At 40.0% G+C, this 24,546-nt stretch overlaps 1 protein-coding gene across 2 annotated transcripts in view; it reads left to right on the top strand.

The window, feature by feature from the left end:
- Positions 1 to 24,546, top strand: part of col5a1 (procollagen, type V, alpha 1) — a 92,733-nt gene that overhangs the window by 58,548 nt on the left and 9,639 nt on the right. For both annotated transcript variants that reach the window (XM_053687786.1, XM_047161681.2), the window contains exons 18-58: positions 1,426 to 1,479; positions 4,914 to 4,967; positions 6,543 to 6,587; positions 7,809 to 7,862; positions 8,099 to 8,143; positions 8,515 to 8,568; positions 8,899 to 8,943; positions 9,073 to 9,126; positions 9,618 to 9,662; positions 9,818 to 9,871; positions 10,733 to 10,777; positions 10,899 to 10,952; positions 12,068 to 12,175; positions 12,736 to 12,789; positions 12,876 to 12,929; positions 13,063 to 13,107; positions 13,232 to 13,285; positions 13,963 to 14,007; positions 15,580 to 15,633; positions 15,718 to 15,771; positions 16,073 to 16,126; positions 16,489 to 16,596; positions 16,774 to 16,863; positions 17,560 to 17,613; positions 18,080 to 18,187; positions 18,656 to 18,763; positions 18,872 to 18,925; positions 19,058 to 19,111; positions 19,656 to 19,763; positions 19,908 to 19,961; positions 20,382 to 20,489; positions 20,780 to 20,833; positions 21,180 to 21,287; positions 21,578 to 21,631; positions 21,738 to 21,791; positions 21,875 to 21,928; positions 22,046 to 22,099; positions 22,682 to 22,789; positions 23,025 to 23,078; positions 23,202 to 23,255; positions 24,355 to 24,462. In XM_053687786.1, coding sequence (XP_053543761.1) covers positions 1,426 to 1,479; positions 4,914 to 4,967; positions 6,543 to 6,587; positions 7,809 to 7,862; positions 8,099 to 8,143; positions 8,515 to 8,568; positions 8,899 to 8,943; positions 9,073 to 9,126; positions 9,618 to 9,662; positions 9,818 to 9,871; positions 10,733 to 10,777; positions 10,899 to 10,952; positions 12,068 to 12,175; positions 12,736 to 12,789; positions 12,876 to 12,929; positions 13,063 to 13,107; positions 13,232 to 13,285; positions 13,963 to 14,007; positions 15,580 to 15,633; positions 15,718 to 15,771; positions 16,073 to 16,126; positions 16,489 to 16,596; positions 16,774 to 16,863; positions 17,560 to 17,613; positions 18,080 to 18,187; positions 18,656 to 18,763; positions 18,872 to 18,925; positions 19,058 to 19,111; positions 19,656 to 19,763; positions 19,908 to 19,961; positions 20,382 to 20,489; positions 20,780 to 20,833; positions 21,180 to 21,287; positions 21,578 to 21,631; positions 21,738 to 21,791; positions 21,875 to 21,928; positions 22,046 to 22,099; positions 22,682 to 22,789; positions 23,025 to 23,078; positions 23,202 to 23,255; positions 24,355 to 24,462 — 2,673 coding nt within the window. The remainder of the gene's footprint in view (positions 1 to 1,425; positions 1,480 to 4,913; positions 4,968 to 6,542; positions 6,588 to 7,808; positions 7,863 to 8,098; positions 8,144 to 8,514; positions 8,569 to 8,898; positions 8,944 to 9,072; positions 9,127 to 9,617; positions 9,663 to 9,817; positions 9,872 to 10,732; positions 10,778 to 10,898; positions 10,953 to 12,067; positions 12,176 to 12,735; positions 12,790 to 12,875; positions 12,930 to 13,062; positions 13,108 to 13,231; positions 13,286 to 13,962; positions 14,008 to 15,579; positions 15,634 to 15,717; positions 15,772 to 16,072; positions 16,127 to 16,488; positions 16,597 to 16,773; positions 16,864 to 17,559; positions 17,614 to 18,079; positions 18,188 to 18,655; positions 18,764 to 18,871; positions 18,926 to 19,057; positions 19,112 to 19,655; positions 19,764 to 19,907; positions 19,962 to 20,381; positions 20,490 to 20,779; positions 20,834 to 21,179; positions 21,288 to 21,577; positions 21,632 to 21,737; positions 21,792 to 21,874; positions 21,929 to 22,045; positions 22,100 to 22,681; positions 22,790 to 23,024; positions 23,079 to 23,201; positions 23,256 to 24,354; positions 24,463 to 24,546) is intronic.

Genomic DNA, 24,546 nt, shown 5'->3' with positions numbered 1-24,546 from the left:
CAAATTCCATGCCAGAGCAGGATTTGAGCTTTGTTTTACCGGGGAGCGTAAACGATACATGAGTGGAGCGTTCGCTTGGGCTGTGAGTGATTGAGCGGAACACACACACACGCACACACGCACACGCACACACGCACACACGCACACGCACACACGCACGCACACACACACACGCACGCGCGCACACACACACACACACGCACACACACACACACACACACACACACACACACACACACACACACACACACACACACACCCCGCTCTACCACCTGAGCCACAGCTGCCTGAAGAACATTGCTGCTCTTCTGCAGTTTGTTAAAGATCACATGGACGAGCCGGAAGGCTATTGGAAATGTTTTGTTGATGGATGAGACCGAAATAGAACTTTTTGGTTTAAATGAGACGCGTTATGCTTGGAGAAAGGAAAACACTGCATTCCAGCAGAAGAACCTTCTCCCATCTGTGAAACATGGTGGTGTGATGTGAGTGACTGAACAGAGTGCACACAGAGTGAAATATTGAGAGTGGCACAGAGTGGTATCATGGTTTGGGCGTCTTTTGCTGCATCTTGACCAGGATGACTTGCCATCATATATTCAAAGAATGAATTGTGATTGATACCAGTGAATTCTGAAGGAAAATGTCAGGAGATCTGTCTGTGAACTGAATCTCAAGAGAAAGTGGGTCATGCAGCAAGACAACGACCCTAAACACACGAGTCGTTCTACCAGAGAATGGTTAAAGAGGAATAAAGTGAATGTTTTGTAACGGCCGAGTCAAAGTCCCGACCTTAATCCAGTAGAAATGTTGTGGAAGAACCTGAAGCGAGCAGTTCTTGTGAGGAAACACACCAACATCCCAGAGCTGAAGCTGTTCTGTACTGAGGAACGGGATAAAACTCCTCCGAGCCGATGTGCAGATGATCAACACTTACCCCAAACGTTTATCTGCAGTGATTACTGCACAAGGAGTCACACCACATACTGACAGCACAGGTGCACATACTTTCACCCCTCACAGATATGTAATACTGGATCATTTTCCTCAATACATCAATGACCGAGTATAATATATTGGTTAAAATCTGATGATGATTTAGATCATGTTTATGCAGAAATACGGAAAATTCTAAAGAGTTCACAAACTTTCAAGCGCCACTGTAGATTTGACATCAATCCTTGAACGGGGAAAGAACTGGTGGTTAAGACGACGACCCCAAGTTGACATGTTGAGGCTTTTACCAGAACTACAAGTTCCAACTTCACCTCAAACGCAGAATACGTCAGGAGATAGCGGTGACTGTCAGGACTAATTTCAGTAATGTTACAATAATCCTACTGATCCACGCACTGTGTGTGTGTGTGTGTGTGTGTGTGTGTGTGTGTGTGTGTGTGTGTGTGTGTGTGTGTGTGTGTTATGCAGGGAGACAGAGGTTTTGATGGCCTAGCTGGATTACCTGGAGAAAAGGGACATCGGGTAAGTGACAAGTAATTGTTTGTTATTTATAATTTGTAAATTATTGCTATTCTAACTTTTCTTTTTAGGGGGCCAAGCACCGAATTGTTATTCTACCTTTTTTCTTCTTCTTCTTCTTCTTCTTCTTCTTCTTCTTCTTCTGGCTAAGGTGTCTATGGCAGCCCATAGAACCATCTGGTAAAAAGAAATTTGTCTGATTGGGGAGGGTCTAAGGAACATTTTGAGTAAATTTGGGCCAAGTGCTGCCTATGCTTTAGTGCCACCCTTGGGGCAAATCTGGGCCTAATTTGGAAGTTACGCTCATAACTTTTGAACCACGTGTCCAAAATTTAAAAGCCAGGTGTCCCCGGATTTAATTGGTCAAGATGTCTATTCCGCCTAATTAGAATTTCCACCATCTTGGATTATGTCACTACTCCTACAAATTTTGTCCAATCATCAACAAATTTGGCAGACGTCATCTTCAGAGTAAGCCTCACAAAACCTATCAAAAGGATTTTGAATTTTCCAAATGTCTTGCCTGTAATGGGCTGACAAATCTGAAGGCTGTATCTCGACTTTGCCCACCGACACAAAACCTGGAAGGCGTTCTCAGGACCATGATAAAAATGCTTACATCTAACTGCCATTTTTGGTAATCCTCCTCCAAATTATGTCTAATCTTCACCTAATGTAACTCCCGTCATCTTGAGACCTGTCTGAAGAAAAGTTATCAAGGAATTTTGATATTCAAAGCCATTCTCCTTTAACACACTGGCAAACAGGATGTGAGGGTGTATCTCAGCAATGCAGATATGTATCATAGAACTTGATGTGTACCTTCAGGACCATGCCGTGAATGCAGCCAAGAGGTTTCGTGACTGCGCCACCTTGTGTTCATGAACTGTAACAATTTACATGTTTTTCCTTATACACTGCCTGACCAAAGAAAGGTCGCTGTTTGGATTTAAATAAGAAAATTCTTAAGAGCCTATGATTGGATCATTATTTCAGTCATTAATATGTTTCAGCTGGCAGCAAGTCTTTTAATCATAAGTGATGCAGTGTGTAGCTTCTCATTTCTTACAGGCTTTTACGATTGCTATGACAATTGTTTCAATAATTTTAACAATTTTCCTAAACTCTTAACACAGTTAGCGCAGCATCCGTCTGTGTAGGCTGTACAGTTATCACATTTCTTTGACATTGCTTTGACACAAAATGCATACAGTTAACACAAATTTAAAATGCTTGAACTTCTTTTTACACACAAGCTCAACCGAGACCAAAACAATGGATCTTTACTGACAGATTTACAAATACTTTCACACTGTACGTCAGAACAGATAACATCATGTTCTAAACCTGACTTATAGGCTAATATTCATATTGTGAATTGAAACACATATATATCCCCTGCATTTTATTCCATTGCGACTGAGAAACAGCTGACTGAAGTTATGCAAATAGATCAACCACGACTGATTCCCATCTAGGAAACACACTCAGGTGTTGAGGTTCTTTCAATCGCATGGCCATGTGGTATACAGTAAAAGTCGACCTCTTTGGGCTGAACTTGTGTGGAAAAGGAACAATATAGAGCAACAAAAAGAAAGTAAGAAAAATGCCTACACGAGGGAGAGGAAGGTGAGTACCAGGAGAAGGGAGAGGAAGATGAGCACCAGGACAAGGGAGAGGAAGACAAGTACCAGGAGAAGGGAGAGGAATACCTGGACGAGAACAACGTAGAGAGAGAGGAGTTAGAATGCGTGGTGGCGCTCAGAGCAGGGCCAGAGCTAGGGTACCTGATGAAATAAGAGCTACAATCATAGACCATGTCATAAACCCCAGTCCATCATACATGAGTGCAACCAAATCTCAGCCCTGACGCAGTGGCATCCATTGTCCGGATTTTTCAAGAAAGCAACAGGTATGATGTTGTCTAAGGGCTCCTCTCACTGCAAAGTGTAAATACAGTCATTTGACCCTTTTTTACTCTACAGTGACTGTATGCCTGTATGGCAGATTAAAAATGACTTTTTTCTTCTTTGTTTTTGTTCTTCTGTGGCTTTTTCTGTTTGTATATTTTGTATTTTCACACAGTAAACAGCAGCTATATTGCATATTTTTAATATCTTACAGTAATGTCGTGTTGCAAATAGAGCCTTTACTGCAGCAATTCTGTCTGTCTTCTTTGTGTCATATAAAATAATGCAGTTTCTGTAATTCCATCTGATGTTAGTGTTGTTATGACATAGTTTATTGTGTTAGTGTATTATTGTATTTAGAAAATTAGTGTTGGAGTTGTTTACTATGTGTGTGATTTTGGGCATGAAATGAACCGTTTTGCCAGTCGTTTGTTGTCGGTGCATTAAGAGTTCTGAAAAATTGTTAAAAGTATTGAAAAAATTGTCATAGCAACTGTAAAAAAAAAAACCTGTAAACAACCATGTCGGAAGACGTATCCCATGGTCGTGGAAAAGATGTTTCAGATGGAAATTATTGTCCTGCATCAAGCAAACAAGACAACTAAGGAGTTTGCTGAAATCCCTGGAATGGGGTTAAGAACTGTTGAACGCGTTATTAAAACCGTGAGGAAGAAATGCGGTCAGAAATACGAATGTTAAAATTCTTGAACATGAGCGGAGATCTTTAAAATGCCTGGTGAAGTCACATCGTAAAAAATCTAAAGAACTCATGGCCATGTTTAATAGTGAAAGTAAGAGTATTTCCACATGCACAATGTGACGAGAACTTACAGGATTGGAACTGAACAGCTGTGTGGCCTAATCAGCGTGAGGCTAATCGGATAAAAACGACTTCAGTTTGCTAGGGAGCATAAAGATTGGACTGTGGAGTAATGGAAAAATTTCATGTGGTCTGATGAGTCAAGATTTATCCAATTCCAAAGCGAAAACATCAGGGTGAGATGGAAAGCACATGAAGTGATGCACCCATCATGTTTAGTGCCGACTGTACAAGCCTGTGGAGGCAGTGTTATGAATTGGGGTTGCTTCAGTTGGTCAGGTCTAGGCTCAGCAACATCACGCAGCAATAAAATGAAGTCAGCTGAGAACCTGAATGTACTGAATGACCAGGTTATCCCATCAGTGTTTTTTTTACTTCTCTGACAGCACAGGCATAGTCCAGGATAACAATGCCAAGATTCATCAGGCTCGAATTGTGAAAGCGGTTCAGGGAGCATGAGGAATCGTTTTCACACAGGAATTGGCCACCACAGAGTCCTGATTAACACAAGTTCATGTTTCGACCTGCACAAAGTTGTCGAAACAATTAATAATGACAATAATAATAATAATAATAATAATAATAATAATAATAAATTGGTTAATTTATGTATTAATTTTGCATTATAACATTTTTACAACTCCTCCTAACACTCAACAGGTTCCATCACACATGACGTTTATGGAGTATTTGTTTTTGTATTTTAGGGTGAGTCAGGACCTCAAGGACCCCCTGGACCCCCAGGAGAGGATGGAGAAAGAGTGAGGAATTTATTCTTTACATTCGTATTTTTGGTTTGTTTTTTTTCTCCTCCTCCGCCATCATCTCCTTCTTTTCTTCCTCCACTACTTTGTCTCTCACTGCTGAAATCGGGGGTGGTTCTAGGGTTGGTGGATCCCTGGGGCTTAGCCCGGAGACATCCATGTATACGTCATAATACACAGGATGCACTTTAAAATATGTGTTTCAAAGTTACACTGGAAATTTATTTATAAGAGGTAAATCTTTCATTATAGCTTATTAAAATAAAATTAAAATGTCACACTGGCCTGAGCTGAACTGAAAAACCTTCACATCTACCATCTGCTTTATTTCACCTCTATAGACATTATTTATAAAATCATCCTTACTACAGTCTTCTGCCCCTTTCTGTATTTCTTTTCCCCTAGCCTCCTCTCTCCTGCAGTAGCTCATTCACCTGTGACGTGGCAAAATGACAAGCTTAGATCTTTCGATATTTTAATTAATAAATAAATAACCTTCACTGCATTCATTTTTGTGAGAATAAATAAATACACAATTGAAAAAAATAAAGATCCTCTGTAATCGCTAAAAACTCTTTATCCATTCATCGTGCATGTTATTTAAAAATGATATATTCTTTCTCTGTAGGAACACATACATACATAACAAACACGCACGCACACACACACACACACACACACACACACACACACACACACACACACAAACACTTGTTGAAGCCAAGTAGAATTAAACAGAGAGAGAAATCTTGCACAAACCATATTACTCATCCAGACCAGATTACGTAAAAACCCATTATAGACTACAAGAATCACACACAGATATCATTTCATGGAATTGTGTTTGTGTGTGTGTGTGGGTGTGTGGGTGTGTGCGGATGTGTGTGTGTGTGTGTGTGTGATGGATGGTCAGACACTGTAACCGCTAGCTTTTCTTCTACTCACACAGATATATATTATATAAATATAAATATATATATATACTCAAACATATATTTAGCTTCATTTAACAGATGGTGGTTTCGGTTGTTAGAGCCGGATTAGAATCTAATCAATAAGATAAAACAGGAGGTTACAGATGCGTGAAAGAGCCGCAGTTTTCTGTTCCAGTGTTAAACCTGGCTGATGCTGTTTCATTAGTTTTTAAACATGCATTTCAAATATTTTGATTCTCTTCATACACACTTACACACTTACACACTTACACACTTGTCTCTCTGATCACGATAATTAAATCCAAAAGTTCTAATCTCATTGGCTGGATCGTATGTGACTTTTTATGGAAGGTTGGCCAGTTGACATGTCGGTCGTTAGTTCTAGACTCGGTGGGCGGTATTTGTTGGGAGTGAAGGACGACATACGTAGACGTTGTTTAATGTGCAGAAAGCAGATCTGCGGTTCTAATGGGTGTTATTTTACTGCGCATGAAAACTCAGTGATGAATACAAGCCAAGGTAATAAAACCATTCGGGGCTTTACTGAAAACATTCAGGGTTAAGCCCTGGTAGCCGAGCCCTAGTGCCACCCCTGGGTACAACTTTCTTACCTCTGATTTTATTTCCTATGTGCCAGGGAGACGACGGTGAGGTTGGACCTAGGGGTCTTCCTGGCGAACCGGTGAGTTCCAATCTACACACACACACACACACACTCGGTTCATAGGAGAGAGACAAAGAGGGATTTATTACTCTGTACTGTACTCAACATTGTGATGAGACTGTGAACAAACCCTAAGCCCATGGAAATACAGGACTTAAAGTCCCTGAACTGTACAGAGTGGCAGAGAGCTGGTCTCTACGCAGCTTATAGTAGAGCAGAGAGAAACCCTGGAGGTAGATTCACACATTGCTCAGCTCCTGGAGCTAGTGCAGTCGACTCTGCAGTCACTAACATCGTCTCCATTTGCACCGTCATACAGCAAAGCCCTTTATCACACCACTGCCAAATATATCCCAAACAATCCCGTCACCCAACCCTTCACCGAGAGAGCCCACTAAATTATACAAAGCACATGTGCTCTTGAATCTGTTTAGCCACTAAACATGTCTACCTTTTTTTAAAACACTTATTCGGACAAAAGTAATACCACTGTTAACCTTGCTGATAGTGAAATCAGCTGCATTTCTGTCATTAATCAACAGTACTGATTGACTTTACAAAAAAAAAAGAGAAAAGAGAAAAAATATGAATAATAAAATAAAAAAAATGATTTGATTTAACACTGAATGCAAAAGCATCACAGAGAAACAAAGACAACGGCGTCTACCAAGCATCCGGCAGAAGCCCTGCAAGCAGGACTGAGGAATATTTTCCATATTCTGAAAACATTTTTAACAGACTTTAACAGAAGCAGTTATCTGAAACACTGAGACACTGAAACTCAAGTAAGTTTAAAGTAAGCTTTCTGTCCATTACACAAAGCAGAGGTCAGGACAAACAGAAGCTGTTATTGACATCAATAAACCTGCAAATCGAAGCAAATTGGGAAAGGGAGAATTAATTTAATTTCTTGTAACTTAATTAAATAAATTAGTTAATGAGGTTCTACAGAAGTGCTCATGTGACTCTGATGAACCAGGATTCATGTGGTGTGAAATTTTATTTATTTATTTTTTTTGTATAGTGCATTGTACAAAGCAGCTATAATATATATATATATATATATATATATATACACGACAGATTAGTGTACGCTATTAGCATGGGAGTAATTTTCAAAATGTTTTGTTTTTTTTTAAACATCATTGCATTAGATTTTTACCACAAGTGAAGATGATTCTTTGACCAGCCATCATCATTATCACCAAAATCATATCTCATCCTCTTTCTTTATTTCAGGGTCCTCGTGGTTTGTTAGGACCCAAAGGACCTCAGGGACCTCTTGGAACTCCTGTATGTCTCACATTCAAATGTTTGTGCAATAGCACAACATAATATTCTGTTGCATTCTGAATTTCTAAATACAACTTTAGTTTTAAACGATATACAGTATTATAATTATAATTATATTATAATTCCACAGCCCTGACCAGGATAAAGGGGTTATGGAAGATGAATGAATTAATCATTATAATTCAATATGGTCTGATTATAGGTTCTTATGATGTGAATGAACTGTTTGTCCACAGGGCGTGACAGGAATGGATGGCCATCCTGGTCCAAAAGGAAACATTGTGAGTGTGTCTCTCTTACACACACACACACACACACACACACACACACACACACACGCTAGCAAGGATGTCATGCTATTTATTTATAAATCTACAGTATTCACTTTCCCTCATGAATTATGGATGCCTAATTTTGCCACTGATGACTATCAGTCATATTAACATTGAAAGAGAGAGAGAGAGAGAGAGAGAGAGAGAGAGAGAGAGAGAGAGGTGAAACTGACATATAAAGACAATTTATAGGCTTCATATCTCCATCAGCAAGTAAGACAACACACTTTCTGTCTCAAAATGAAATGAGTTGTGTGCTGTGTGAGGTTTTGTGTTTGTGATCTTTTCTTGAATTGGAAATTGACTATTTTTCTTCTTAGGGGCCTCAAGGTGAGCCTGGTCCTCCAGGACAGCAAGGCAACCCTGGTGCTCAGGTAAGCATGGGACCATGATACTGCATGATGAACTGATCACTATAACCGATAGTTTCTGTACAGACCAGTCAGTTTCTCACAGTCAAACCAGCAAGATTAACTCATTAAATCCCAACTGGCATCTGTTATGTTTTGCTCATATTTCCTCATTTGTAAGTCGCTTTGTTTAGAAGCATCTGCTAAATGAATAAATGTAAATGAGAATCTGATCATCCATCCCCGCAGTCTCTAAACTCTATTTTTCAATTGATAACCCAGGTGATAAACACTGGAACAGAGCAAGCTTTTATGAAATGAGATAACTGAACTAACCTGGAATTTCTTTTACAGGGACTTCCAGGACCTCAAGGAGCCATCGGAGCCCCAGGAGATAAGGTAATGTGTGTGTTTGTGCGTCAGTGATTCTGTGTGTGGGGGGGTTTCATGTATCAGCATTATGTGAAAGAATGATCAGAGAATATAAGAATGACTACACGTCCTTGGTGTATTTCTTCATCTTTTCAGGGTCCAACAGGGAAACCAGGCTTACCAGGCATGCCAGGAGCTGATGGACCTCCGGTCAGTGTGAAGTACACACACACACACACACACACACACACACACACACACACACACACACAGAAAAACACAGTGTAAAAAACCCATGAAAGTAAGGTCCAGCTTCACGTAATGTAGTTTACAACAAAGAGGTTTTTTTGGTTCAGCAACTGTAGAGTTGTGGATGAACGATAACAAAATAAACCAAAAGGTACAGAAAACATAATATAGAGAGAGTTTCAGCATCATATAGTTACAGTATATACAAATAAACTACGCCTTAGTATTATAACCTAAATATTTAAACCATGTGTGAGTGATAGAGCTTGTATATAAACTGCCTGCGTTAAAATGTCTATACAATACATATTTTAATATTATAAGTTGCATATATAACATATCTGAGAAATTTATAGTTATGATGTACAACTATGATTATATTTGTCTAATCAGTAATCTCTCACAATTTACACCCCCCCCCCCCCCCCCCCCACACACACACACACACACAGGGCCACCCAGGAAAGGAAGGTCCAGCTGGTGAGAAAGGTCACATGGTAAGAAAAATCTGATTTATATTCGCTATCTCTCTGTTATATTATGATCCAAAGTCTGATATGATCTCTTATTATTCCATCTCTCTCTTTCTCTCTCTCTTTCTCTCTCTCTCTCTCTCTCTCTCTCTCTCTCTCTCTCTCTCTCTCTCTCTCAGGGACCACCTGGAGCACAAGGACCGATCGGATATCCTGGCCCCCGAGGTGTGAAGGTAAGTGCTCCCACAGTTAATCACGATAATCTCCCAGAATTCCAGACTGAGCTGGTCTGACCTCTCCCAGTCCAGTAAAAAAGACAGCTTTGGACTTATCAAAAGATTTCTGTTTCATTCAGGCAAGACCAGTGTAGATGTTTGTAATTATTGACAATTCTATATTTAGTTAAAAGACGAGTTTTAAGAGTTTCCTTCAGAATGAGATCACTGACTGATAATCAGTAACTTCACACTATAGCTACCAAAGACGGTTCTCCTCCTCCTGAATTATGTGCTAGACTTGTTTTTCCCCCATAATGGGTTCTGCATGTTGCCATTGTTTTGACGTACTTTTTGGCCAGAGAATATTTCGATTAATTGTAGTACTGACAGTAGAGGTGGATGCAGTTTAATTGCTTAATATTAATGCGCTCGTTCGAGTATGTTGTTGTTTCTATAGTAACCACGTACACAGTGACTTGTATGGCGGACAGTCTGCGTTATCTAAGGCTAACAATAAATGAATTAAAAAACATTTAAGAAAGAAAGAAAAGTAAGTAATTTACTGAAGCTTTCTGTAATGAGATATTGAGTTAAAAAATGTTAGGAGTCTCTAGTGTTAGCCATTGGTAAGAGTCCAATTTCTAAGCTTTCTAATACAGAAGAGTCATATCACACCATCCTGGCAGTAATTATTTCCCTACAACAACATGCATAGTGCTGTTTTATTCCTTACTCATGTCCTAACATATAAAAACAGATCATTGAACTATGGATCTCGGTTTGCATGATTTTCCATTGACCAGGAGCTTTATTTTCACATTTTTTTATTGTTTAATCTTAACATCTGTCTCTCTCTCTCTCTCTCTCTCTCTCTAGGGTGCTGATGGAGTTCGGGGGTTAAAAGGAAACAAGGGTGAAAAGGTACAGTGTGCCTTCATGTCATGTCTGTCTACGTCCTGCTCTAATCCAAAAGGTTGTTTGTTCTTTCTTATATTAAAAAAAAAAAAAGTTGTATTCATTCTCTTTTACTAACTTCCCTCAGGGAGAAGATGGTTTCCCTGGATTTAAAGGAGATATGGGTATCAAGGGTGATCGGGTAAGTTGTTTTCTATTATCTACAGGATGTATGATCCAAATAAACTGGAATCTAATAAACTGGAAATCCAGTTTACCTTGTACCTTACTTACATTAGGTTGTGTCACACAGCAGTGATCCACCAAACTTACTGTGTTATGACCATTAAAGTAGTTCATGCAGGTGATATCTAGCCCACTGTATGTTCAGTTAAGATCATATGGCTTGTTCTTTAGGAGTTTTAGCTTTAATCATGTTGCAAGCGGGTCTGAAGGAGCTCAGGATCAGCTTCAGAGCTCGGTTACCTTCATTTCCAGAGTTCCGTGGCCTGAGGAAAATGAAATCACTAGCATACTCTTATTGGGAAGACAATTTTGGGAACGCAATCACGTTAATGTCCAATAATATGTCATTTTTAAAATGCTTTACAAACATGCAGTCAAGCCACATGCAACGTATAAAATGAGGAAAACAAGCCAAGAAGATTACAGGATCTATAACTGTGAAGTTCTTTGTGTTTGGAGCTCTCCCTCAGCATGTCATGCGGTTTTCATTTTCACAACAAAATCCAAATGCAGCATTTACATCCTGTGTTTTAATGAGCTGTTAATGGGAAGGAGTTCAAGCAGAAAACATGGCAGATCAGTAGACAATGCATTGCAGTGTGTTGTTGATTCCCAAGCCTCAACTGATTCCCAAGCCACGTTGTAGGTATACAATTAATGCACAATGTGTGAGCCAAACTCGAGCTTGATTATCAATGAAAAATGGCCATGACATGACGACGACTGGCCTGATGATATATCTCTTTTGGATGGTAGATCATTCTGACCAGCAACAGAAACATACTGTAGAAGCAAGTGAGGCAGTGGTACAGCATGTGGTAAACACCGTGTGAGACTTTTATAGACAAACTTAAATACTATATATCCACATTTCATGTTAATTATCAACTAGCCCTTTATCAGTGACCACAGCACCTCTAATGACTTTGAGATTTGTGGGTTCTCAACCTAGCAATGACATTAAAAGTTTAATCCAGTTCCAACAACACTTTAGTACACTGCAGTAATATGTGTGTGTGTGTGTGTGTGTGTGTGTGTGTGTGTGTGTGTGTGTGTGTGTGTGTGACTCAGGGTGAGCTAGGACCTGCAGGACCCAGAGGAGAGGACGGTCCTGAGGGACCTAAAGGACGAGCTGGACTTCCTGGAGATGCTGGACCTCTTGGAGCAAGTGGAGAGAAGGTGTGTGTGTGTGTGAGAGAGAGAGAGAGCGAGACAGAGAGAACGAGAGAGAGGGAGTATTTAATAAAGTAATCTCCTTCAGCAGTGCCTGAAAATAAACAAGGGATCACTTCTTAGATTTATCACACTTTTCTCTTGAACAGTTCCTCATTGATACACAAAATGGCGCAATCAAACTTTGACCTGAGACATATGGGTAGCTGCAGTGTTACCCTGACGTAGAGAGACATGAACGGTAGCTGTGTATTTCTATAGTTTAGATTTCTATCATATAACAGCAAAAAAAAAAAGCTTTCAATATTTGACATTTATTTCCTCACATTAATGTTTACTTGTAAGTGATATTTAGATTGGATCTGATGAAAATGATACAGTGTATCAAAACCAGTCAATTATACCGAAAAAATGTAAGTGTAAGCAATACAAAAATTTCATTTTTTTAAACCTTATGTATAGTGTACAGATTTCTATACTGTAGAGTAATCTGTGAATAATCTGACTGTGGCTTCCTGATTTAGAATCTGTTTATTTATATGTTTTATTTATGTGAATTCTTTTAGGGCAAGCTTGGTGTCCCAGGATTGCCAGGTTATCCTGGAAGACAAGGGCCAAAGGTAAGTTCTGTGGCTCTGCCTTTCATGGCTTTTTCCTTGACATAATGAACATGTTCTTTCTCATTCTCTCTTTCTGTGCTTTACAGGGTTCTCAAGGATTCCAAGGCTTCCCTGGAGCCAATGGAGAAAAGGGAACAAGGGTACGGCAGTATGATGAAGATTCCACGCACTCCCACACACTCATCATGGCTTCCAAACCAATACATTCAATATACTAATATAAATGCTGTGACAAATACTGTCTCTAGCTCTCTTTTGTGTTTCTTTCTGTAGGGAACAGCTGGAAAGCCTGGACCACGAGGACAGCGAGGACCTACTGTAAGATTCCTCTTACTACAGTAGCACATGCGTACAGATGGATGTTGAAAAAAGTTTAGCCTGGAAAATTGTTAAAAGGATACAGTGCTCATCCGTCCATCCTTCTGTCTCTCTCTTTCTTCAGGGCCCTCGTGGAGAAAGAGGCCCCAGGGGACCCACAGGAAAAGCAGGACCAAAGGTAACTATATAAACACCCCTGTTACAGTGGCAGGTTTTTGTGAGGTACATCATGTCAGAACCTTTTCTGCCTTAATTGTGAAATTTTAACCTATTAATTAAAGTCAAAACAATTTTCAAGCTCATTGGTCAAGCATGGTGGAGGTAGCACCATAGTAAAAAAAAAAAAACAGCAACTGAAAGATGCTGTGGTGTAAGCCTCACAAAAGAAGAACGTTTTCAGATGCCACAGCTCGGTGATGTCAGCGGGTCCCCTGCTTGATTCAGTTACTGCAAGCAAGGGATATGCAACCAAATATTAAACGCTCACCTAAAAATTGTGTGGTCTGCCGTCCTAAGTTTAACACGTCTAGATGTACATATCAGGAAATGAAAGCTGAAGTTCTGATCTATTGTATCTTATCTGTCTTTTGATCTCAACCCCAAACGTATAGCAGTGTACCCACTGTCTAGCAAAAACAGAAAAAAACTGGCATTGCCGTTCCAATAATTTTGGCGGGGACTGTTTGTCACTGTGGTACTGTATGGTGTTGTGCTTCCTTCACACCACAGTTGTTGTAACTGGGAAGTTTTGTGCTGTCAACTAAATGGTTGTTAGCTTGCTAACACTGCGTAATGAATCATAAACATAAAGGGTGTACACTGTTCCCTTCCTCATTCCTATTTGCTCCTCCACAGGGCAATTCAGGAAGCGATGGACCTCCAGGACCACCAGGTGAACGGGTATGAATTTACAATACTTGTCCTGTTTTGTACAGATTACTGATCAGCAGTGCATTTACACTGGATTCAGAAAGGATTCAGACACCTTCATTTTTTTCTAACATATTGTTATGTTATGTTTTTTTTTGTTTTTTTTTTTTTAACAAGCCTTATGTTAATATACTTTTACATTTTTTTTTAACATCAATCGACCTCATAATGACAAAGCAAAAAACACACTTGTGATAACTTTGCAAATTTATTAAAAAGAAAATATCACATTGGCAAAAGTATTCAGACCCTTTGCTATGACACTCAGGTGCATCACATTTCTCTAGATCATGTTTGAGAAGGCTCTACACTTTGTTTGGACTTTACCTGTGCTAAATTCAATTGATTGGACATGATTTGAAAGGCACACACGTGTCTATATAAGGCCTAATAGCAGAAATGCATATCAGAGCAAAAACCAAGCCATGAGGTCAAAGGAACGGCCTGCGGAGCTCAGAGACAGGATTGTGTTGAGGCAAAGATCTGGGCAAGGCTACAAAAAAATGCTACTGCTTTGAAGGTTCCCAAGAGCACAGTGGCCTCCATAATACTTAAATGGAAGACGTTTGGAACAACCAGGACTCTTCCTAGAGCAGGCCACGCAGCCGAACTGAGCAGTCAGTTTGAGAAGGGCCAAGGGCCTTGGTAAGAGAGGTGTCCAAGAACCCGATCGTCACTCTGGCTGAGCTCCAGAGATCATGTGTGGAGATGGGAGAAACTTGCAGAAGGTGAACCATCACTGCAACACATCACCAAATTGGGTTTTATGGCAGAGTGGCCAGACAGAAGCCTCTCCTCTTGGAATTTGCAAAAACTTTCAGACTTTCAGTCTGTGAGAAACAAGGTTCTTTGGTCTGATGAAATGAAGATTGAACTGTTTGGCCTCAAGCATCATGTCTGGAGGAAACCAGGCACTGTTCATCACCTGCACAATATCATCCCACCGGTGAAGCATGATTGTGGTAGCATCATGCTGTGGTGGGGGGGTTGTTGTGTTTTTCAGCAGCATGGATTGGGGCACTGGTCAGGGTAGAAGAAAAGCTGAAAGTAGCAAAATACAGAGATATATTTCATGAAAACCTGTTCCAGAGTGTTCAGGACCTCAGACTGGGCCGAAGGTTCATGTTCCAGTGGGACAATGACCATAAGCACACAGCCAAGACCACACAAGAATGGCTAAGGGACAACTCTGTGAATGTCCTTGAGTGGCCCAGCAAGAGCCCGGACTTGAACCCGATCGAACATCTCTGGAGAGATTTGAAAATGGCTGTGCACCAATGGTGAAAAGAAGAATGACAGAAAGTCCCCAAATCCAGGTGTGCAAGCTTGTTGCATCATACCCAACAAAGACTTGAAGCTGTAATCACTGCCAAAGGGGCTTTAACTAAGTACTGAGTTACAGGACTGAATATTATTGGCAATGTGATATTTCCAGAGGTGGACAAAGTAGCCAAAGTTTTTACTCAATTACAAGTAAAACTACTTAAAACTATACAATAAACCAATTACTCAAGTAACAGTAATTGTGTGTGTGTTCTGCAGGGTCTGCCAGGACCTCAGGGATCAACTGGATTTCCTGGGCCTAAAGGGCCTCCTGTGAGTGACATTTGCAATTCAAAGAAAATAGAATGCTAATTTTTCTGTTTTTTCACTCATCTGTCCTTTGTCTCTGTTTTTCAGGGACCAGCTGGAAAAGATGGACTGCCTGGGCACCCCGGCCAGAGAGGAGAGACAGTGAGCCATGCTACACACACACACACACACACACACACACACACACAAGAAGAAGATTCTGATCATTATGATGAAGTTTACCTTATTAACTTTAATTTAATTTAACATGTAGTCAATCCCACCCATTTTACAAGACACAGTTATCCCATTCTGTCTGCCCATTTTTACACCTAATCTCTCCATCTATCGCACATCTGTCCTCCAAACTTTCCCTCTATCCAAACATCTGTCCCTCCACCTGTTCAATCACTTGTACTGCCACTTTTTTCATTACTCACTAATGGACTTGTCCCCTCCATAGGGTTTCCAAGGAAAGACTGGACCTCCTGGACCTCCAGGTGTGCTAGGACCTCAGGTGAGTGTACACACACACACACACACACACACAAACACACACACACACAAGAAGAAGATATTGATCACCAATAATGCATTTTGATAAAGTTTAAACTAAATCTAAGCTATCAACTACAGCTTCCCTGTCCTACTAGTAACAATATATCCTGCAATACCCTGCAGTGAAAATCTCTGTGTTTAGAGCAGCACACACACATGGTATGGATTTAAATATGATTATCTAAAAATGGCTCTAATCCACTGATCCGTTATCTGTCATAATCCTGGGTGATTTGTCGAGTGCAGTTCTGTTAAGGCTGAGGCTAAGGTGTAATACTACATTACCCATAACTCATTCATTAACCATTTCTCGCTGCGCAGGGAGCAACAGGTGAAACCGGACCAATGGGAGAGCGAGGCCATCCTGGACCTCCAGGACCACCAGGTGAACAAGGTCTGCCTGGACCTGCTGGTAAAGAGGGAGCCAAGGTGAGAACACACACATGCACGCATCAATACAACCAGACTCGTATGCATGTAAACAGTGTGTACTAAAGACCCTGGTCTCATGCAAAATTCATAAGAATGCATGCTTAATATGAAGACAGGATATAAATATTAGCCCCATTTCTACCCCTAACACAATGGGGCTGTGTGTGTGTTTAGGGAGATCCAGGTCCGGCAGGCCCTGCTGGTAAAGATGGACCCCAAGGACTGCGAGGTTTTCCTGGAGAGAGGGGGTTACCTGGGACTGTTGTGAGTGACATTTACAACACTCAGTTTCATTTCATAGCAGTTCAGTTATCAAAATGTATTGTAAAATACCCGATATATAACCTAATGATATCTACCTCAATTAGAGTTCAGTTTCGTTTATTTGAAAATAACAAGCAAGATTACATCGTCAAGAACAACGTAATAAACCGATGTCCATGCAACAGCGAAGAGAGCACATGCAACGATTAAACTAGATAGCGTCTAAAATCCTATTCTAAACAGACAATAGTTTAATTTAATATTCTACTGTTAACAGAAAAAGCATTGTTCAAATGATATGCAAAATAGTAAAGTACTGTAGTTACATCGTAAGCGATCTTTAACCAGACGGAACATCTGCACTGTTAATAATTCGCTCAGCTTTGTTTAAGGAATAATGTAAAATGTTATAATATTCAAATTTCTTCCTTGTATTTACATCTGCATATATATATATATATATAAATACACATTCATCTGTGAAGAGATCACAGCTTTATAGTAATGATAATCAAAAAGCACCAAATCAGCTTAGCATCAAAAAATGACAATAAATGTTTTTAAAAAGGGGGCCACACATCGAAACATGAAAATAAATTGTTTCATATATATATATATATATATATATATATATATATATATATATATATATATATATATATATATTTTATATTTATTTATTTATTTTTTCTGCAGGGAACTGCAGGTTTGAAAGGGAATGAAGGACCACCAGGTCCACCTGGACCTGCTGTGAGTAAACACCATATCTCTCCATCCATTTTTCTTTTTCTCATTCCCTCTATCATTCTTTCTCTCTCTCTCTCTCTGTCGTTCTCTCTATTTCCAGTGCCTCTTTTATATTCACTGTTTTATTTCCTGTTTCCTTTTTTGTCCTCTGCTCTACACAGTGGCTCTTCAGTAAGTAAATATGTACAGGTTTGTCTATGATTCTCTCTCTCTCTCTCTCTCTCTCTCTCTCTCTCTCTCTCTCTGTCTAAAGCTCTCTCTGTTTTAAATAATCAATATTTTTTACTCGACACTTATGCCATGGAGAGTAAGCACCTGGCATGTTCAGTGGTAAAAACTTTACATTAATATTATAATAATATACCATTCTAAAAAAAGACTTTTCCAACATGACTAGATTAAGTTTTTCTAACATGTATTTTTTGCACCACTTACAATTTCCTCTCTCTCCTTGTCTCTTTTCTTCCAGGGTTCACCTGGTGAGCGAGGTCCTGCTGGTCCGACAGGTCCCACTGGACCCCCTGGACGCCCAGGACCTCAGGGACCCCCAGGGCCTGCTGGAGAGAAAGGTGGACCGGTAAGTAGCACTTAACCTGTGCAAATTTCCTGTTATAGCAGCTAAACCCAAGCCCTAAACTTAAACTTGAGCTTCTAATCATGAACCAGACCCCTTGTCTTATGGCTCACTCCTACCTTTTGTTTAAAAATGTTCTAATTCTTATCAGAGCATGTGAGCGAATTGGAGCGATGTGACACTCAATATTCCGCTCTATACATGTGCGCTCAGCTCAATTCCTCTCGGCCGGAGCGAACACTCCACTCGTGTACCGCTCACGCTCACCGGTAAAACAAAGTTTGCTCAGATCCCGCGCCAACGTGAAATTTCTCTGTAGAATACTTGTTTCCGTTTGCTTGAATAAATGCCTCGATTAAAGTAGTGAAGATTATAATTGCTATTTGTAGGTGACGTTCTGTTACAGGCTCTGCCTTTTCTTTAACGCTTTCATTTTTACAAATCTTTCAATCTTGCTGTTTATTTCTTCAGGGAGAAAAAGGACCTCAAGGCCCTGCTGGTAGAGATGGTATTCAAGGTCCTGTTGGTTTGCCAGGTCCTGCTGGACCTCTTGGACCTCCGGGAGAAGATGGAGATAAGGTATGGCTGCTCTAAAAGACCAAAATTCTTATTTGCCTTTATTTTTAATTACCCTTTAATTTATACTCATCGGTCCCTTTTACAGTAGAAATATATTTTGTTTGACAGGGTGAGATCGGTGAGCCTGGTCAGAAAGGTAGCAAAGGAGATAAAGGAGAGCAGGTGAGTCTATTTCATTTTTTCCTCTTTACCTCTAGATGGTGGTTATAATATGAATGCAAATGCAACAACCTAAACAGTTCTCTTTTTGCTTCTTTTTTCCCCGCTTCTTTTTCTTTTTGCGTCTTTTTTCAGGGTCCTCCTGGGCCAACTGGCCCCCAAGGGCCAATTGGTGCACCTGGTCCTGCTGTGAGTATTATTTATTTATTTATTTATTACATATTTCAGCAAAAAAAAGGACTAAAAAGTCCTTTACATTTTATATGTTTATAATGTGTTATATTCTTTTCAGAATGCTTTAACACGCTAAGTTATATAAATAAGCTATTAATAATATATTATCACAAATGTCATAACATTTAACGTCATCAGTGCAGTTTCACTTGTGCACTTGATGCATTTCCCCTGAAAAGATCAGGAAAGCATTTCTTTCCTTTCTCAAAATTCTCATTTGAGATGCACTAGCAGTCAAACGTTTGGTCACAAACGTTCAAATTGTAACCGGTACTGTAGTTAGCAAAAAAGTGTTTTAAAAAATGTAACCCTAGTCCTGTGTTAGAGTGAGTCCTGTCGTGGACATTCTACACTAGCTACACTTGCTTAGTAGGAAATAATAAAGATTTCCTATCTGAAATGGGCTGCTTCTAATTTTTCCTGACATCACATTAGATCTATACTGACAGACTGAAAGAGATTCAACTTTCTCTTTCTTTCTCCCGCCCTTCGTCTTTAGGGAGCTGATGGAGAGCCCGGTCCGAGAGGACAGCAGGGTTTGTTTGGGCAGAAAGGAGATGAGGGACCACGAGGATTCCCTGGACCACCTGGACCTGTTGGCCTTCAGGTGAGAATGCACATATTATTGTTGTCTCATGGCAGCTAACACTTACTAGTGATTACTGTCCCCATCGCTCTGAAATAAATCAGAACAAGCTTTTAGAAAAGAATGAAGCCTTTGTCATTCACTCCGGGTTTATTTTGCACACAGGGCTTGCCTGGACCTCCTGGTGAGAAAGGAGAAACTGGAGATGTTGGTCACATGGTAAGAAGGAATGCACCTAAATTTCTGATAGTTTTGTAATACTGTATATATTTTTAATGTAATTGTTTTAGCATTTTAATATAATTATATATTTTTAATTCTTTTCGATGCTTAGTAGTGAATATGTACACTAAAACAATACTTGCAGTGCTAAAAAACAAAACAAAACAAACCCCAAATGTTTGTTATATTATGTTATGTTATTACTTTTTGGTCAGCATGGACTAATTGTAATCTTTGCACTATACTTGTGATAAATCGAGTCATGCTTATCAAATTTGACGCTTTTTATAAGTAGGTCAATTTGACTCAAACAAGACATCATTTTGGTTAATCTTGAGCAGTATGAGTTGAATTCAGTCCCATTTGTGAGTCTCTTCTTTTCCTCTCTCTCTCTCTCTCTCGCTCTCTCTCTCTCAGGGTCCACCTGGTCCTCCTGGTCCCCGAGGCCCCTCTGGACCTCCAGGAGCCGATGGACCCCAAGGCCCCCCTGGAGGCATTGGAAACCCTGGGGCTGTGGGAGAGAAGGTTTGAAAACTGAATGAATTATAAACAAAATGAGATGTAATTAGACAAGAAGAGGAATACTACACTATCCTGTTTCAACACTCCTGTATGAACTCAGCCAAACTCACTGCTTTTAGATCAATATGTCAAAAGTAGCCTTTAAACTGTATGAAAAGTTAAGAGGGTTGGAAGTGTCACGGTCGAGTTTCATAGACAGGCTCTGTCAAGAGTTATGAATAGCAGTGTTGTCTAGAATAAAACTGTGACGTTTACTGACACTTTGCTTTCTCTCTCTCTCTCATAATATAAAGGGAGACCCAGGTGAAGCTGGAGAGCCCGGCTTGCAAGGCGACGTTGGTCCTCCGGTATGATACAGTGATCTAAAGCCACGAAAAAGCACACAAAATAAACACAACTGCGACACATTGCACATTTGTAATCTGAATAATTACACAATATAACTTGTTTGTGAAAGGGCCATCGTTACACTGCCAGTATCAGAACTTTAGCTATATTTGTTTCATATGAGAATTTCTCAGCTCGAAAAATTTCTCTCAGTTTTAGTTAACGTATTGTTTCTTGATAAATATAATCGAAGTTAATAATTGTATTAGTTGTTGATGAGTGAAAATAACGACTGTGACTCGGTGTGACAAACTTACTCATTTATTACACCTGGATGTTGACTTCAGAGAATTGTGTGTGTGTCAGGGACCAAGAGGAGAACGAGGAGAGAAAGGAGAAGCTGGTCCTGCTGGTTCTGCTGGTCCACCAGGACCTAAGGGCCCTCCTGGTGATGATGGTCCTAAAGGAAGTCCAGTGAGTTCTGAGAACTTAGAGTTTTTGAGAATTATAACAAATGTAAACTTGCTAATTAATAATTCTTCCTATTTAATCATTCATTTTTATTTAATTCATTTCTTGTCATTAGAGAAATAAAAAATAGAAATATACGCATTAAAAAAAGGAATAGTCATCTTTAATGAGTCATGTGTCGACACTACTAAATAAATTCAAATTGCTATCTTGTGAATTCATAATTTGATATAAAAGCATAATTATTTTTATTTATAATCATTATTTTGTTAATGAATTATTTTGTTTTTTAGGGTCCAAGTGGTTTTCCTGGTGACCCTGGACCTCCTGGAGAGCCTGGTCCACATGTATGTATTATTTGTTTATTGACGTGTATTTATGTGTTAATTTTATGTTAGTAAATCACAATCAATAATCATTTGTAAAGTAACATGACACTAACTATTTTATCAGGGTTTGGATGGTCCTCCTGGTGACAAAGGTGATGACGGGGAGCCTGGTCAGCCTGTGAGTTAACCTGTCAATCATCAATCACATGCACCTGTCAAGTGTAGATACACTTGTTTTATTTATTTGTGATAATTTGTCAGGGATCTCCAGGACCAACTGGTGAATCTGGACCAACTGGACCTCCAGGAAAGAGAGTAAGTAACTTCTGCCTATTGTGAATCGTATCTATCGATCTGTTTTTGTCTGTCCAGCTGTGTGTCTATCAACATTCATATTTTCTTCTCTTTTTCATTCCATTTCTCTATATTTAGGGTCCTCCAGGAGTGGCAGGACCTGAGGGACGACAGGGAGAGAAAGGAGCAAAGGTAAAGGACAACAATGCATTCATAAAATGAAAACGTTTAAAGCTTAAATGAAAACAAGTTTAAAAGCAAGTTTAAAAACGCTAATTTAAAAAAGAGTTAGTTGAACGGAGATTTGTACCCTGGTAACTGGCGTACAGACTCCGCATATTACCGCTGCACTATTCCTGGAACATGGAGTAGCCAAGGTAATTTAAATACTATAGTTATTGTACCTGTAAATCGAGACTCGATCGCGCTCCTTTATATACTTCAATCTTGTAATTAATAACGTATTTAAATTAGGTTCATTGTAAGTTTTGATGAGAAACGTAATATTTTCATGTGAACCATTCGACCACACGTTGCATTTTTATTCTACTGTGTTCAGCTACAGTATGTTGTTCCATGCACCACCTGGTGGTTATTATGTAAAGCACAACAAATGAATTTAAATTCTTAGAACTGTGCCTGCAGGGTACCGCGTGATCACACGTGACGAATCACGTGAAACTGCATGAAAAAACGCGCATGCTTAAAGGCCACATCTGTATATTTGCATTACTAGTTTTTTGTCTATATTTTGTCTTTGTCTTTATTTCTCAGGGCGAGGCTGGTCTTGAGGGTCCACAGGGTAAGACAGGTCCTGTTGGACCCCAAGGTGCTCCTGGCAAGCCTGGTTCTGAAGGATTGCGAGGAATACCTGGCCCAGTAGTAAGTTCCAACACATACACACACACACACACACACACACACACACACACACACATATGACTCAGGTGTGCAGGATTGACAGACATATATATTAGTGAGATGACGCAGAACCTACACTGACTGGGTTTTCAACACAGTTGTAGCTGCAGCATTGTTTGGCAGAATATATGCGGACTGAGGCATAGATTAAGTACTAATATATTTCAGGGAATTAATTTGTTGGTTTCTTTTTCAGGGAGAACAAGGTCTGCCTGGGTCTCCCGGACCCGATGGACCCCCAGGACCTATGGTAGCAAACCCCCCCCAAAATCACATACCACATAGATTACCACACTTTACAGCAAAAGAGTCCACAAATAACAAATCTCTCTCTCTCTCTCTCTCTCTCTCTCTCTCTCTCTCTCTCTGTCAGGGTCCTCCTGGACTACCCGGACTGAAAGGAGACACTGGAGTTAAAGGAGAAAAGGTAAGGGCACCTTTCTGAGGATAAAACACACAGGGGGTGACATATTAAAGGAAAAACCTACATAATGTTTCTGGGGACACGATAAGCTGCAAGCCCAGCTCCCAGGTGCCGTGGTATAGATGGTACAAGTCTCTGGAACTGTACAGTAGGGATGAACTCCATTCTTCCAAATGATGTTCCCTCAGTTGGTGGTTTGATGACAGTGGAGGAGATGGCAGTCTAATACTGTCCATTTGCTTTAAAATCTCCCATATTAGCTCAATTCAAGTGAGCCCTTGTCCCCTGATGATGGGGGTGGGGTCATCCTGCAAAAGACCACTCCCATCGAGACAAAATTTTCCTTCACAGGACAGTGGTGATGGTTTGGATAATGTGTTTGAGAAGAATAAGTGTAGCTAGAATTGACATTTTCTGTGCTTGCCTGCGCTAAATTCTAGAAACACGTGCAGCTGCACATGCTGGTCAGTAGGAGGAGCTACATGTGTTTCTTGAAGCATTTTTTTTTGGTATTGTATTGTATTGAAGCATGGTATTTAACTCGAGATTTTAATATAATAGGCTTTATGTCATAATACCCAAAACACATTATTGTCTATGGGGCCAGAATTATGACGTTTTCTGAATATTTCCCGCAAAATTTCCGAAATGCGTATATGCAGGTGTACTCCCTAAGACGTACAAAAGGATATGTGACATGCGCATGTCCGCTGAACGACGTCTGAGCTGTGACACCCGTGTTTTCTCCTCTTTAAAGTTCCGCAATTTTCTGTCTGCGGTTCGAACATTGTAAGTCGGATCGCTTAAAAGTCATAGCACACCTCTCCTCAAGTAGCCAGTCAGTTTATGCCCTCATTCATGTCCGTAGCACGAACGGTGTGGGACGAGTTACGTTACGTTTTGTCCGGAAGAATAATAATAATTATAACATATAATAAGTACGCGAGATAACAATAGTGATGCTCCGCTACGCAAGCACGACTAATAACTAATATTAATTATTCTATTAGATGATAGAAAAGCGTACGTGTATACATATACAGTAAGCGTATATACGCACGCTTTCGTGTGTTGTTTATTGTGTGAATTGTGTGTGTTTCAGGGTCATCCAGGTCTGATTGGTTTGATTGGGCCTCCTGGAGAGCAGGGAGAGAAAGGAGACAGAGGACTGCCCGGACCACAGGGAACAGCCGGACCCAAAGGAGACACTGTACGATGCACACACATGAACTACATACACAAATATAGATACATGTAAACTTCTTAACACGTACACTATGTTCAGTCACACACT

The sequence above is a fragment of the Ictalurus punctatus genome, chromosome 18 (genome assembly GCF_001660625.3).
Source record: "Ictalurus punctatus breed USDA103 chromosome 18, Coco_2.0, whole genome shotgun sequence".
Taxonomy (NCBI): Eukaryota; Metazoa; Chordata; class Actinopteri; order Siluriformes; family Ictaluridae; genus Ictalurus; species Ictalurus punctatus.
The sequence above is the reverse complement of the archived record's forward strand: the minus strand, read 5'-3'. Positions and strand labels throughout refer to the sequence as shown.